Below are 13651 nucleotides of genomic sequence, written 5' to 3' on the forward strand. Positions count from 1 at the left end.
GCTTTGGTACTTTTGCACTATACCATTTTGTTCTTGAAAAATCAATGACTTTAGCATCAGATTTACCTGTTCTAGTAGTACTTTTACCACATACCTATTACCAAATGTATATAACAATACTTACCTCATTATAGTCAAAATGGAAATAAATTACATAATGCAAACTTTTGACACCTAGAAGGTACTCCAAAAAAACGGACATGTCATCTCTTCTGTCTCTGAATTTGTGGCCTTTATTTCGCAAGTTTCAGTGTGGTATAAATGTGAAAGATAGTTTTGGAATCAGTGAGAACTGAGTCCAGCTTTCTACCAGCTGTGTGATGGGCAAATGTCCTAGTCTTTCAGAACCTCCCTTTTTAATTCTATAAAAAAGAAATAATAGTCCTATTTTGCAAAAATGCTGTGAGGCTTACAAATAACACATGCAAAGTATCTGGCATATGATAGGTGCAAAATAAATGGCTGCTTTGTATATCCTTAGATAAAATGATTTTTGTCCTATAAATAGAGCTAACAGGTTTATTGAAATGTTTTATTGCACGACAATTGTGAGTGATTTCAAACACCTCAGAACTTAAGTGTCTTAGATAAAATGATTTTTGTCCTATAAATAGAGCTAACAGGTTTATTGAAATGTTTTATTGCATGACAATTGTGAGTGATTTCAAACACCTCAGAACTTAAGTGTCATTGTATGAGTGTCTCATCTAATCTTTTAAAGACATGTTTGGGTCTCATGGAAATGTTTAAAGCTCCTTATAAAGCCCATGAATGCAAAGGTATCTTAGCTGTAGGGGCCACCGACCCATCCACATGGGTACCCCAACATAACTGTAGCTCAACTTCACCCCAAAGTCTTGGAAAGGTTACATGACAGACAGATGTAGTAGGCATGAGATTACAGGCCAAGAGGAAGAGGTCGGGCTATAGGCAGTATATTTGACAGGCTCATACACTGCAAGCCTTGTTTCGGGCCCCTTACAAAGCACCGCTTTAGGAGGAAAACAAGATGTTCTTTGTAAATAAAAGTTCATGCATTTGAGTAATGAAGTCATTTTCCAGCGCTGGAGTGAAAGATATTCTTTTCCCAAGCCCTCTGGGTGAGGACTATTGGGAGGAAGAGGGTGGCCAGCCAGTCTCCAGGGAAGATATGAGCACAAAGACCGCAGCAGCCTATCCCTAGAAAAGGAGAAAGCTGCCCAAGGAAGTGGGTGCCCTCTTCCCTGCCATCTGGGAGCATCCACCTCTGGCTCCAGCCCGAATCCCTTTCCCACCCACTTTCCTGCAAACCAGCGGGGCCACATAAAAGATCTGCATAAATATAGATAAGACATCCGGCACCTTAGCTAAATAAATAAGAGAAGTGAGGAAGCAATTACAAAAGCTGAATATTCATCTGGGGCACTTGGAGGGGCTCCAAACTGAGAGGGGAGGGGAGGACGCCAGGAAAGGCCCAGCCAGAGTGCCTGAAAGACCAGCTTGGAGGGGGAGGTCCTGGAAGAGAAGGTAAAAAGGGAGTGGTAAGAATGGGTGTGGGAAGGAAGCCAGGGCAGCGCAACCCTTAGTCCCCACCCGACCGCCGGGGACAGGAGGTGGCCTCCGCTCCCGGGCTCGTCCCAAACCCATCCGCCGCTCCATGCTGAGCTTTAGCTTCATCCATCTGTACATTCTTTAGCCAGTGTCTCTGGGGAGAGAGAGAGAAAGCGAGAGAGGGAAACAGAGGGGAGAGAGAAAGAAGAGAGAGGGAGGCAGGGAGGGAGGCCGGCTCTAGCTTACTCTCTCACTCTCCCTTTTTCTACTAAGTTGCTCCCGGGGCTGCCCTGAGTTCCCACATCTGGATACCGCAGACGCAGAGAAGGTACCATAAGCGAGGCACCACCGCATCACAGCGGGGACTGGCAAGGACTAAGAGTGGCCGAGCCCCTGGACGAGCCCTGTCGGATGTCAGCGGAGAGATGGCTTTGAGCTCAGCCTGGTGCGCAGTCCTGCCCCTGTGGCTCCTCTGCGGCGCCGCCTGCTCCCGCGCCGCGTCTGGGGACGGCAGCGCCTTCCCTTTTGACATCGAAGGGAGCTCAGCGTTCGGCCGACTAGACCCGCCTGAGACCAGCGAGCCCCGCGTGGCTCCCGGAAGCCTGCCGCCTGCTCCCAAGGTACAGTGCCCCTGCCGTTGTCACCCGACTGGGGCACCTGCGCCCCGTGCTGCGTGTGCCACACTCGTTGTTCCCCTCCCCCGCCTTCCCTTTTCCACCCGCCTTGAGAGTTTCACCTGGACGAGGTCAGTTCAGAAACTTGAAATAAAGAGTTTTACTTTGGATTTGGACTTTGTGAGTTGAGAGCGGAGACTTTGGAACACGTCCTTGTTCGAGCTGGCAAAAGGGCATGTGTCCTGAATACTCTGAGTCAGTAGGCTAGACTCTCACCTAGGGCCACAGTGGCACTTCTGTGACTTTCTGCCGTTTGTATGTTCCAGTAGAGGCATTTTTGTCAAATCACACCTCATAATGTGCGTGCCCTGCCACTGGCTTCCTGCTCCTCCTCTCCGTGATATTAGGACAGTAGGAACAGCAGTGCGCAGCCAATCTTTCGGTCACAAATTAATCAGAAGGTCCTCAGCAACAGGGGAGGGTGAGGGGTGGGTGAGGGCACCAAAGAAGCTGTTAGGAAACTGCAGAGCAAATACCTTAAATAGACAGGGGCCATTATATTCCAGAAACAAGAGGTCATGATGAAAGTCAAGCCCCAAACCAAATGTAAAAATGATGAATATATGCTATTGATGATAGTCAAAGAGCTGTTGTTTGAATTCCTTGCAATAGCATTTACATTGAAAACATAACCAAAGTGTAGAAATTGGGTAAAGGAAGATGGATCCAGAGTAAGTGATTTAAAAGCTCCTTTAGCCAAGACAGACAATAGCATGTCCAGTGCGTGGGGGATGCTAAGTAGGAGGAAAATGAAGTCACCTAAGTTCATGGGAAAAGAAAGAGCAGTTGACCTAAGAAGACACACATACACACACCCTATAGCTATGGTTACAGCAACTGTAGAACCAAAGCTATTATGTGGATTGATGCCATTTCTAACAGCACTGAAGTCTGGATTATTGCTACTAGTCCTACTAATTGTTAGTATAACTGTAGCTTTATTAATTACTACTGATAAGATATGCTGCGTGAAGATGGTCCTTCTCCAGGAGTGAGCTCTACCCATGCCCTAAAATGAGGGGAGGATGGGTAGGGCCAGAGCATACTAACCCCTATTGTGATGTGAAATGTAATCCCCATGAGAAAGAGAGGCATGCCTTCTAGTCAACTTTGTACTCAGATTCGGAGAGAAGCCAGATCGGGAGACACTCCACACAGTGGGAAGGCTTCACTTCTCTACAGGCTTGGAATCAACCCCTCAGGAAGCATTATCTCCACCTGTTGCTTTGAGTGTGGAAAGTTCCAGGATGAAATGCTTGACTTAAGAGTAGGAATGCCAGACAGAATACAGGACACCCAATTAAATTTGAATTTCAGAAAAACAACAAATAGATTTTTAGTTATATCTCAAATATTTCATGAGATGTATTTATGCTAAAAAGATTTTTCATTGTTGATCTGAAATTCAGTTTATCTGGGCATTCTGTATTTTTACCTGCTAATTCTAAAAAGACAGGCGCACATAACTTTTTGTAATTCTCCTCTCACAAAAAGTAAGAAAATCATTATTTTATTCTTAGGGAAACTTAAATTTATTGCTGAAACCCCAAACAATTTCTTATGCCCTCACATACCCAGTGAAATAATATGAAGTCAGCACATCAGAGTTTTAGATTGCAGGCTTTGCAGTCTGATGATCCCAAGCTCAAATTTTAGCTTCTGTGCTCCTTACCTTGAGCAAACTACAGATGCCCAACTTGCAGATAAAGAAACTGAGGCTTAGAGAAGTTACTGATGTCTACATTATACTTCATATACTAACTGTGATGAAATTAGATAAAATACATAGAGGGCTTAACACAGTGACTGACTGGAAATGCTTTATACATCCCAAGTGTTGTCTTTATTATTATTATGAGCAATACATGGATTATTGGACTGAAAGAGACCCTTATTTGGGAATATTTCTCAGAAGTTTATTTTTATGCTGCTATTTTACTTAATATTGCTTGTCTGTACCTTTTCAATCAAAAAGAATGTCCTGTAGTGAGTTAAATTTGTAACACTGTCAGAGACTAATAGGTTCAGAATGCCCATTGAGGTTTTTGGTTTAGGGAAACAGAAAGAAGCTATTAGTCATTCAAAGTATATGATGTAGAAAGGGTGGGACTGGGGTAATTATGTTCCCACTGCATAGTTTCACATAATGCCTCCAGTCAGCCTGTGGTCCCACAGCGATCCCAGTGCCCCACCAGTCGGGTTTCCCATGCTCTTTATAGCCAGGAAGGAGACCTGAAATCAAATACATTCTGGAGATTTAATAACATGGTACAGCCACTCTGATGAATTGGTTCAGGAGGCTGTATTTTCATCTATAGAAAGAGAACATGGGTTCATACAGAACATTATTCGTGGGAGGTTCAAGAAGTGGATGGAAGGATAGTCTAAAAATATTCATTTTATTTGAATTGGATATATACATGTGTGTATATATGTGTGTATATAAATGGTTATTCCTCAATTTGCCTTCAAAGGGAAGGAAGAAAAATATTAACGCAAGCATGGAGCAGTGGAAGGTGCTAGGCTGGTGGTCTTTCTAAGGTTCCCCCATGCTCCTCCATAGCAGGACTGACATCCTCTCCACCCCTGAGCCCTCCACCCTCAGCACAGAGGTAGGCACACTGGTGCACAGTGTGAGTTGGAGAACATACGCACTGAATGTACATTGAGGAAAAGGATGGGATGTGCTGGCTGACCAAGAAGGAAGGCCCCTCCCTACCTTCTAAAATAAGCACAAGCTTCCCTCAGGATGCAGAGAATGTGAAAAGAGGAGCACCCATGGGTAACTCTGTGCTAGTTGGCAGGATTTCCTCACTATCTAGGTGAGGAAAACACTAGCTTTGTTTTTTTATATAAGCAGATAATTTACTGAGTCCATTATTCCTGAGTATATGGTGACAACAATGATTTTCAGTAGGTAGGGGTGGGGAAAGGGGAAACTAGGTAGTGTCATAAAGTAGATTTAGTATCCTAATATTCCACATTTAAGAAAACAAAGTCTTAATTTTATTATACAAGTGAATAATAGGCACAATTGAAACTAGGCACAAATCTTCGTGGCCAATATGGAGACGCAGAAGAACAGGCGGGGATGCAGGGACAGAGAGAGTAACATCCCCAGAGGAGGGTATCCAAGTGTCCTTGGAAAGAGTGACATTCTTGTCTATCAGAAAGAAGCAGGAGTTAAACAAGGTCACAAACTCTAGGTTAGAGGTTGATTAAAAGAAACCATTAGTTGGGCATATTTCTCAGGACTTTATGGTGCTGTTTTACTTAATATCACCATTTGTCTATATTCTTTGTGGCTGGAAAGAAGCCACCCAGAGACTCAGAAGGAGAATGGGGACTCTGCTGGAGGGGCAAAGTGTGAAGTGGTGGAGTGCCACAGCACTGTTACTGCCTTTGGTAGGTTATTGAGAAAATAAGGGAAATAACTGACAATATTGAGCAAACTTCTCTGACAGGGGAAAACAGGAGTTTATCTCCTAATAAACCTAGTTTATCTCCTGGGTTTTGCTGCTGCTGCTGTTAGCTTCCCTCCAAGAAAATTGTGCCCCATGAACTGCATGTACAAGTATACCCTGCATAAGACAAACCTGCTTGCTAAAGACAAGCACTATGAAGGAGACTCATTCTGATGTACTTTTCTTCTAGACTCCCTTCATGGTCTATTTGTGATCCTGTACTCCAACACATAGTTAGGTGCCTGGCCACTAAAGGACTGCAGTATGTTTATTAAAAGACAGCTTAGATCTCTTTCACTATCTGCTTTCCTTTTCCTTATCTTGCTCCCAGACTTTGAAAGAGGCTCTGTAGAATTCACACTAAGACTTCCAGTCACTGGCCTGGGCCATCATTCTGTACGTTCTTCAACAGTGTGGTTGGTAATTTGACACCCTCACATCCACCCTGACACACAGTGTGTGTGTGCTTATGTGTGTGTGTGCTCTGTCGGTCTGACTCTGTCTGACTCTCTGTGACCCCATGGACTGTAGCCCACCAGGCTCCTCTGTCCGTGGAATTTCCCAGGCAAGAATATTGGAATGGGTTGCTGTTTCCTACTCCAGAGGATCTTCCCATCCCAGGGATCAAACCTGCGTCTCTTGCATCTCCTGCATTTGGCAGGCAGATTCACTATCACTGTGCCACCTGGGAAGCCTATTTCATTCAATATCCTCCAAAGAGGAGGTTTTGAGTTCTGCCATGTAAACAGCAATAAAGCAAGGGCCAGGAGGAACACAAAAAAAAGCAGTCACATTCCAACCCTCAAGGAGTAAGCAATCTAGGATAGAAAGATATATATATAGCCACTATATAAAGCAGAATGAATTCATGTTCTGTAAGAATGACTATCACTAATGCCATGGGGGTAATATAGAAAAAGTACTACTCCTGGGGTAGGAGAGCAGAGCACAGCCACTCATCAAACACTGAAGAAGGCTCATAGGAAACATTGTTTTAGAAGAACTGGCATATAGTAACAACAACAACAACAATAATAATGGTAATACCGTGGCCTATAGATGACATTCATTGAGTATTTACCATGTGTTGGACACTGGCCTAAGCACTTGCCATGAGTTACTTCCTTTAACCCTCATAACAGTTCAATAGACTGGCATAGTCATCATCTCATTTTACAAACATGGAAACTGAGGCACAGAGCATTTGCCCAGGCATCCTACCTGGTAAGTGGCACAGCTAGGAAGGAGTTTATGAAAGTAATTCAACTTGCAAGAGTATCTGGGAAAGTGTGGCTAGGTAAATAGAACTATATGTGGAAATAATTTTTGTCAAAGTTTGGGAATAAAATGAAGGTATATAAAATACCATTCAAAGACCATTTATGCAGGGCTTCCCTGGTGGCTCTCAGATGGTAAAGAATCTGCTTGCAATACAGGAGACCTGGGTTCAATCCCTGGGTGGGAAAGATCCCCTGGAGAAGGAAATGGCAACCCACTCCAGTATTCTTGCCTGGAGAATTCCATGGACAGAGGAGTCTGGCGGGATACAGTCCATGGGGTCGCAAAGAGTCGGACATGACTGAGCAACTGACACCTGACCTGCTAGATGAATAGCACAAATTACATGGCCTATATTACAGAATTTATTATAAGATTGCTGAAAAACAGAGAATTCCATTTGCTGTGATCCTAAAGTTCTCAGATGTAACCAGAAGAAAAAATTTTAATTGTGGTAAAATATACACAAAATTTACTATTTTAACCATTTGTAAATGACATCAGGTACATTCACCATTCATCATCATCCATTGCCATCCATCATCATCACCACCATCCATCTCAAAGCTTTTTCATCTTCCCAACTGAAACTCAATACTGTATACATTAAACAATAATTCCCATTAGCCTTTTCCCCAGGCCCTGGCAGCCACCATTCTACTCTAGGTATCTCATATAAGTGGAATCTACTTGTCTTTTCTTATCTGCCTTACTGCACTCACTATAACGTGTTCAGGCTTCATCCATTTTGTAGCATGTGTCCAAATTTCATTCCTTTTTAAGGCTGAATGATATTCTATTCTATGTGTATATCGCATTTTGTTTATCCATTTACCTGTTGGTGGACATTGAGTTGTTTCTACCTTTTGGCTGCTATGAAAAGTTTTGCTATGAACATTGGTCTACAATTATCCATTTGAGTTTCTTCTTTCAGTTCTTTTGGGTATATACCTAGAAACAGAATTGCTGATCCTATGGGACAGAGAAAGTTTTGAAGCTCAGATTTTTATAGAGGCCAAGCAAAAAACAACTGGGCAGTGAAAGGAACATGTCCTATGAGTGATGGGGCCCAAGAAACAGCAGAGGAAGCGTGCCTCTCCTGGGGGCACCCACCTCTGTGTTTAACGAGAAGATAGAATCTGGATTCTTCAGTGAAATTGCTGACTCAATTTTTTTAATGCCCTGAGGGAAGCACAGCTGATGGTCCAGTTCAGCCTGAAGACTGTTTATTTGCAGTCCTCTGCTTTACATTTGAAATTCACCTTTCATCAAAGGCGTAATGTGCGCATCTGGCCGGACAGATGTGGTAGGAATCTAGCTCCCCTGCTTTCTAGCTGTTTGACTTTTAGGCAGATTAGCTCAGAGGCTTGGTTTGTTTGGTTTAAAATGAGTACAAATGTATTTGCCTTATTTGTGAAATTTAAGTGAAATTATGTATAGAAGCTGCCTAATGCAACGTTTGCCCTCATTCTCTCTTCTCTCCTTCCCTCCTCACCCTCTTCCTTCCACTATCTGTTTTTATCTACCTGCAAATTTATGTTTGTAGTATTTGCTTATTTTCATCTAAATTTTTATTTATTCTGTAAATTTGATTACTCTCAACTTTGGCTTACAAATTTGTTGATTATTCAACATTGGAGAAGGAAACTAGCTTAATTATTATAATCATTGTATCCCTAATGGTTCTTTAAACATAACCTTTCCCCAGGAATCTGAGTAGTTAAGAAAAATGAATGAGTTTTTCAAAATCTCGAAAAAGTTAAACAAAAAGAAAAAACGCAATAAATTTGATATGACAAGGACTATAACTTTTTTCCCCCATTAATAATTAAATTCTCAAATCTGACTTGTTATAATTTCCTTAAACATATAATGCCACAATACTCCTCTCCTTTAGGAATGGAGTTTTTCCTTGCTCAAAGTAACCAAATAATGATGGCCAGACATAATTCTGAGACATTTGATTGATCAGAAACCATTAAAATCAGATCATCAGCACATGCTCTGAGTTCCAAAACTTAGCATTTCCAAACAATCACGTGTTTTCTAAAGCAGGTAATCTGCTACTTGACTGAGATATAGTCATCACATAGAAGAATATTTAAGTATCTACTCCAGCATTTGCCAAAGAGCAGCATTCTTTTTTCAGCTGTTTTTTCTTTTTGCTCCTCGTGTGGTACAGTTAAATTCTGGGAAATGGTTTACTAAAGGGAAGTTTAACCACAGATGTTTGTAATTCCAACTTAAGTTTCCCATCAAAGTCTTAATGAAATTCAGCTGCCAGCAGTGCAGCTCTGAATCTGAGTCTTTTTATCCTGAGAAACTTGGGGAAAACAGCATTCCGAAGATGAATGGTAGTGGGAAAATGTCCATATTAAAGCCCAAATCCTGTACGTAAAGGAAAAAAAAATACACAAAGAAATAAATTCTTAAAAAAAAAAAAGAGAGGAGTGGTCATATTGAGTAACATGCAATATGGCCCTCTTTTCACTTCCAGGAATTTCTTAGTTTGTGTGTTGTGTTTTCTTGGAAGCTAGAGATTCTAGTGTTTACCTAAATGGAGTCAAGTATCAACGTTTATGACTCCATGGGAACCAATGAGTTGGAGAAATCCCATAACACTAAAAGCTGCATTAGCCCAAGTCTCTTGGAGACTAGAGCAGTGATCCGTGCTGCATTCTACAGCTAACAGGACTCTCGAGCACAGTGCAGACTCTGTATATTAATATTTATTTTGAAATTATGCCCTCCATTACAGGGAGTGGCATGGTTGCTTTAAAGGAGATCGGGACGTCTAGAGATCAAAGACGTCCTCACTTAAATTCACCGTGGGCGTGACTGCTACGTGCTATGCTGTTGTCTATTTACAAAGTGAACTACCGCATGGCACCCTGCACTGAGCAGCTCTAAAAAGCTAAATGTGGGACCAAAGGATGCATTTTATAGACACCAGCAGAAGGCAAGACAACTGTCTAGCAAAGCTTTGAATTATGGGATGCCAGGGCTGTAGAACCATTTAGAATCACAAGAGCCAGAGCAAAATCAGGGTTTAAAATCATGGCTGGCTTCTTCTTCCATAGCAGAATTATTCTATAGTGCCTTTCAAGATTCACAGTCCCAGTGTGTATGCTACCCTTTGATAAACAGGGCTATAATCTGACAAGCTAAGTGTGCCCTAAGTGTAACCTCTCTTCCTGTTGGTATGCTATTAGTCTGGGAACAGCAGAGCGGTTCTGTCATCTGTGATTCTGTCAATCCTCAGGTCACAGGTGAGGTGCTAAGTGCCTGTTATTTGGAGGCTGAACTGAGTCTGAAAGCCTGGAGACCGGCCAGTGTTTCTTTGTGGTGCATGAATGATTGCCTCATTCTGTATTGTTCCCTTGGAATTATTGTCTGTTGTGATTAATGCCAGCAGACACCTTGAAATGCGACTTAAACCAGAGACAAGCCCTGAAGCCTCTACTGCAGCACAGAGTTCAGCATAGAGGAGACCTGTTTGAATGCCAGCCAGTGGGTGGTTATCACTGGATGTGTAACTCTATTGGACCTTGCAGTGGGAACTGTAAAATCAAAGGGATCACAGGATATTAGATCCGGAAGGGGAGTTTAGGGATTCAAACCCTCTCATTTTATAGGTAAGGAAGTTGAGTCTTAGAGGGGTTGAGGTGCTTCACTCAAGGACACAAAGCTCACAAGCAGCAGTGCCAGGAATCATGTCTTCTGACTTCCAGCCTTATTTTCTTTCAAATTGTTTCAAGGGACTTAATCATCTTTAGCTTTAGAACTGGGAATCATTAAGTGTTTTACATATGTGTGCTGTGCTTAGTTGCTCAGTCATGTCTGACTCTTTGCAACTCCATGGACTATAGCCCACCAAGTTCCTCTATGGGGATTTTCCAGTCAAGAATACTGGAGTGGGTTGCCATGCCCTCCTCCAAGGGATTTTCTCGACCCAGGGATCGAACCCAGGTCTCCCACTTTGCAGGTGGATTCTTTACCATTGAGCCCTGGTGGTAAAGAATCTGCCTGCCAATGCAGGAGACACAGGTTTGATCCCTGGGTCAGGAAGCCCCTGGAGAAGGAAATGGCGATCCCATATTCTTGTCTGGGAAATCCCATGAATAGAGGAGCCTGGAGGGCTATAGTCCATGGGGTCCCCAAAGAGTCAGATATGATTTAGTGACTAAACATCAACAGTAATATATATATGACTGCAGCCTTGAAATTAAAAGACCCTTACTCCTTGGAAGGAAAGTTATGACCAACCTAGATAGCATATTCAAAAGCAGAGACATTACTTTGCCAACAAAAGTCCGTCTAGTCAAGGCTATGATTTTTCCTGTGGTTATGTATGGACATGAGAGTTGGACTGTGAAGAAGGCTGAGTGCCGAAGAATTGATGCTTTTGAACTGTGGTGTTGGAGAAGACTCTTGAGAGTCCCTTGGACTGCAAGGAGATCCAACCAGTCCATTGTGAAGGAGATCAGCCCTGGGATTTCTTTGGAAGGAATGATGCTAAAGCTGAAACTCCAGTACTTGGGCCACCTCATGCAAAGAGTTGACTCATTGGAAAAGACCATGATGCTGGGAGGGATTGGGGGCAGGACAAGAAGGGGACGACAGAGGATGAGATGGCTGAATGGCATCACTGACTCGATGGACGTGAGTCTGAGTGAATTCTGGGAGTTGGTGATGGACAGGGAGGCCTGGCGTGCTGCGATTCATGGGGTCGCAAAGAGTCGGACACGACTGAGCGACTGAACTGAACTGAACTGATACATAGATAGATAGATAGATAGATATAGATATCTTTAAGAAAAAAAAAAAAAACTTATTACTTCTAATATACTATCCCTAGAGGAGGAAATGGCAACCCACTCCAGTATTTTTGCCTGAAGAATCCCATGGACAGAAGAGCCTAGCGGGCTATAGTCCATAGGGTTGCAAAGAATCAGTCATGACTAAGCAGGCATGCATGCAATATACTATCACTTCACTCTTTACTGTTTCTAGTTAACCTTAAGTTGAATTATCAATAGGAAAGTCTCCCAGAATTGAGTAGAGTGGGAAAAAGCACTGAACTGTGAGTCTGGAACTAACTATTCTGGTTCTTGGCCATGCCACTGACAATCATATCACCCTTATCAGTTAAAGGAACCTGAACAAGTCCCTTCACCTCCCAGGGTGACTCGAAAAGAATAAAACAACAAAATTAACAAAGTCAAGGTTAATGCAACCAACAAAGTTCTATAATTGTCTAATAAATAGATCAAATTATAAACTGTTAAAAAGAAGCCAACTTAAGGAACAGAATCACTCAGAGTCCAGCTTCTGTCCTAGTTAGAACCCAAAGATGTAGAGGGAAACATGGGGTCCTGATCTGGTGAAGAGGGTGGATGGGAATGGTTTAACAGAGTCCTTGTTCCTGCTTCCTCAGAACCCCAGGGGCAGGACTGAGGATGGAATGCAGAACAGAGCACTGGCCCAGCCATGGACATGAGCCTTTCCAAGGTGACTCACTCAGGAGGTTCCCAGGCAGTATCCAGGACAGAGACCTAAGTGTACCCAATGAACATTTACAGTCTCCCACATCAGGGTTCCTGGATACTGCTGTCTGCCCCTCCAGACACTTCAGGGTGACTCTAAGCATTAAGCTCCACATGGAAAAACAGGAAGTATGACAATAGACAAGATGAGGGACATGGGGACTCATGTCCATGTGTCTTCTAACACTTAAGTGACCTGTGACCGAGGGTCCAGAGAGGAGACTGTCTTTTCACTCTGCAAAAGGAAGGAAGAGCCAGTGAGAGATTACTGACTCATCATAAACATCAACTGAAATCACTGTATTATAATAGACACAGTATCGCTGCTCCCAACTGAGCCTTTATGATAAGGTAAAGAGGAAGCCTAATTTGATAGCCTTTTCCAGCCTGGCAGAAATCAGAACTCAACATTTGAAAGCAAATATTTTTTGAAAGGACCTTTCTGGAAATCAGAATCGTCAGTGTATCAGAATTGCCCAGGAGCGTGAATGACTATGGGGAGGAGGAGTTGACGTCATGGAGACACCAAGCATGGCCCAAGGGCAGCAGCGCCAGCAGCACATGGGCTGGTGTTGGGCATGCAGACTCCCAGGTCCCACTCAAGAATCAGAATCTGCATTTTCTACCAGATGCCCAGGTTGTTCACAGGCACATTAAAGGATGAGAACCACTAGCCTCAAAAGTGCAGCTGGGCTTAGACTTTAATGGACTTCAGGAAATTGAGAATCCAGAAAAGGAAGTGTTTTTGACGTAATTACAAAGAGGCCTAAAATATAAAACTAAATCATGGCTGCAAGAGGCTAGTGAGAGAGCTTACAGGTTCACCCCAGTACTAGTGCCTGACCTGGAAAGGTACACTTCAGAATAAAATTCAAACTTCAAAGAAAACCGCTGCTTCGAACATCACTTCCTGAAAGCCTGGCGAGCACATAGTAGGTGTTCCAGATGGGGATGTCAAGAAAGACATGAAATGAGAGGGAAGGTTTCTACTCTCTCCTACACTACTCTCCTCCCAGCACATGCAGCCTAGGAACAGGACCACTGGAGACTCTGTGTCCTTCAGAGGAAGGGAGTGGAGATGGGGAGAATTTACTCATGGAGTCTTCTTGAAAACAGGGTATTTCCAGACTCAAAATAGTGGGATTATAATGTTTCTTTT

The 13651-nt window shown here is 42.9% G+C and overlaps 1 protein-coding gene across 6 annotated transcripts in view; it reads left to right on the plus strand.

Moving 5' to 3' along the window:
* The first annotated feature begins 1181 nt into the window (after positions 1–1181).
* Positions 1182–13651, plus strand: part of LAMA4 (laminin subunit alpha 4) — a 148272-nt gene continuing 135802 nt past the window's right edge. For 2 of the 6 annotated variants that reach the window (XM_086317224.1, XM_086317227.1), the window contains exons 1-2: positions 1182–1506; positions 1804–2150. In XM_086317224.1, the coding sequence (XP_086173350.1) occupies positions 1956–2150 (195 nt within the window). In that variant the 5' untranslated portion in view covers positions 1182–1506; positions 1804–1955. The other 4 variants (XM_086317226.1, XM_086317223.1, XM_086317222.1 and 1 more) reach the window with 4 other exon arrangements.

The sequence above is a fragment of the Bos grunniens genome, chromosome 9, assembly GCF_055505025.1.
Source record: "Bos grunniens cultivar Pamir isolate PY7600 chromosome 9, Bosgru_T2T1.0, whole genome shotgun sequence".
NCBI lineage: Eukaryota > Metazoa > Chordata > Mammalia > Artiodactyla > Bovidae > Bos > Bos grunniens.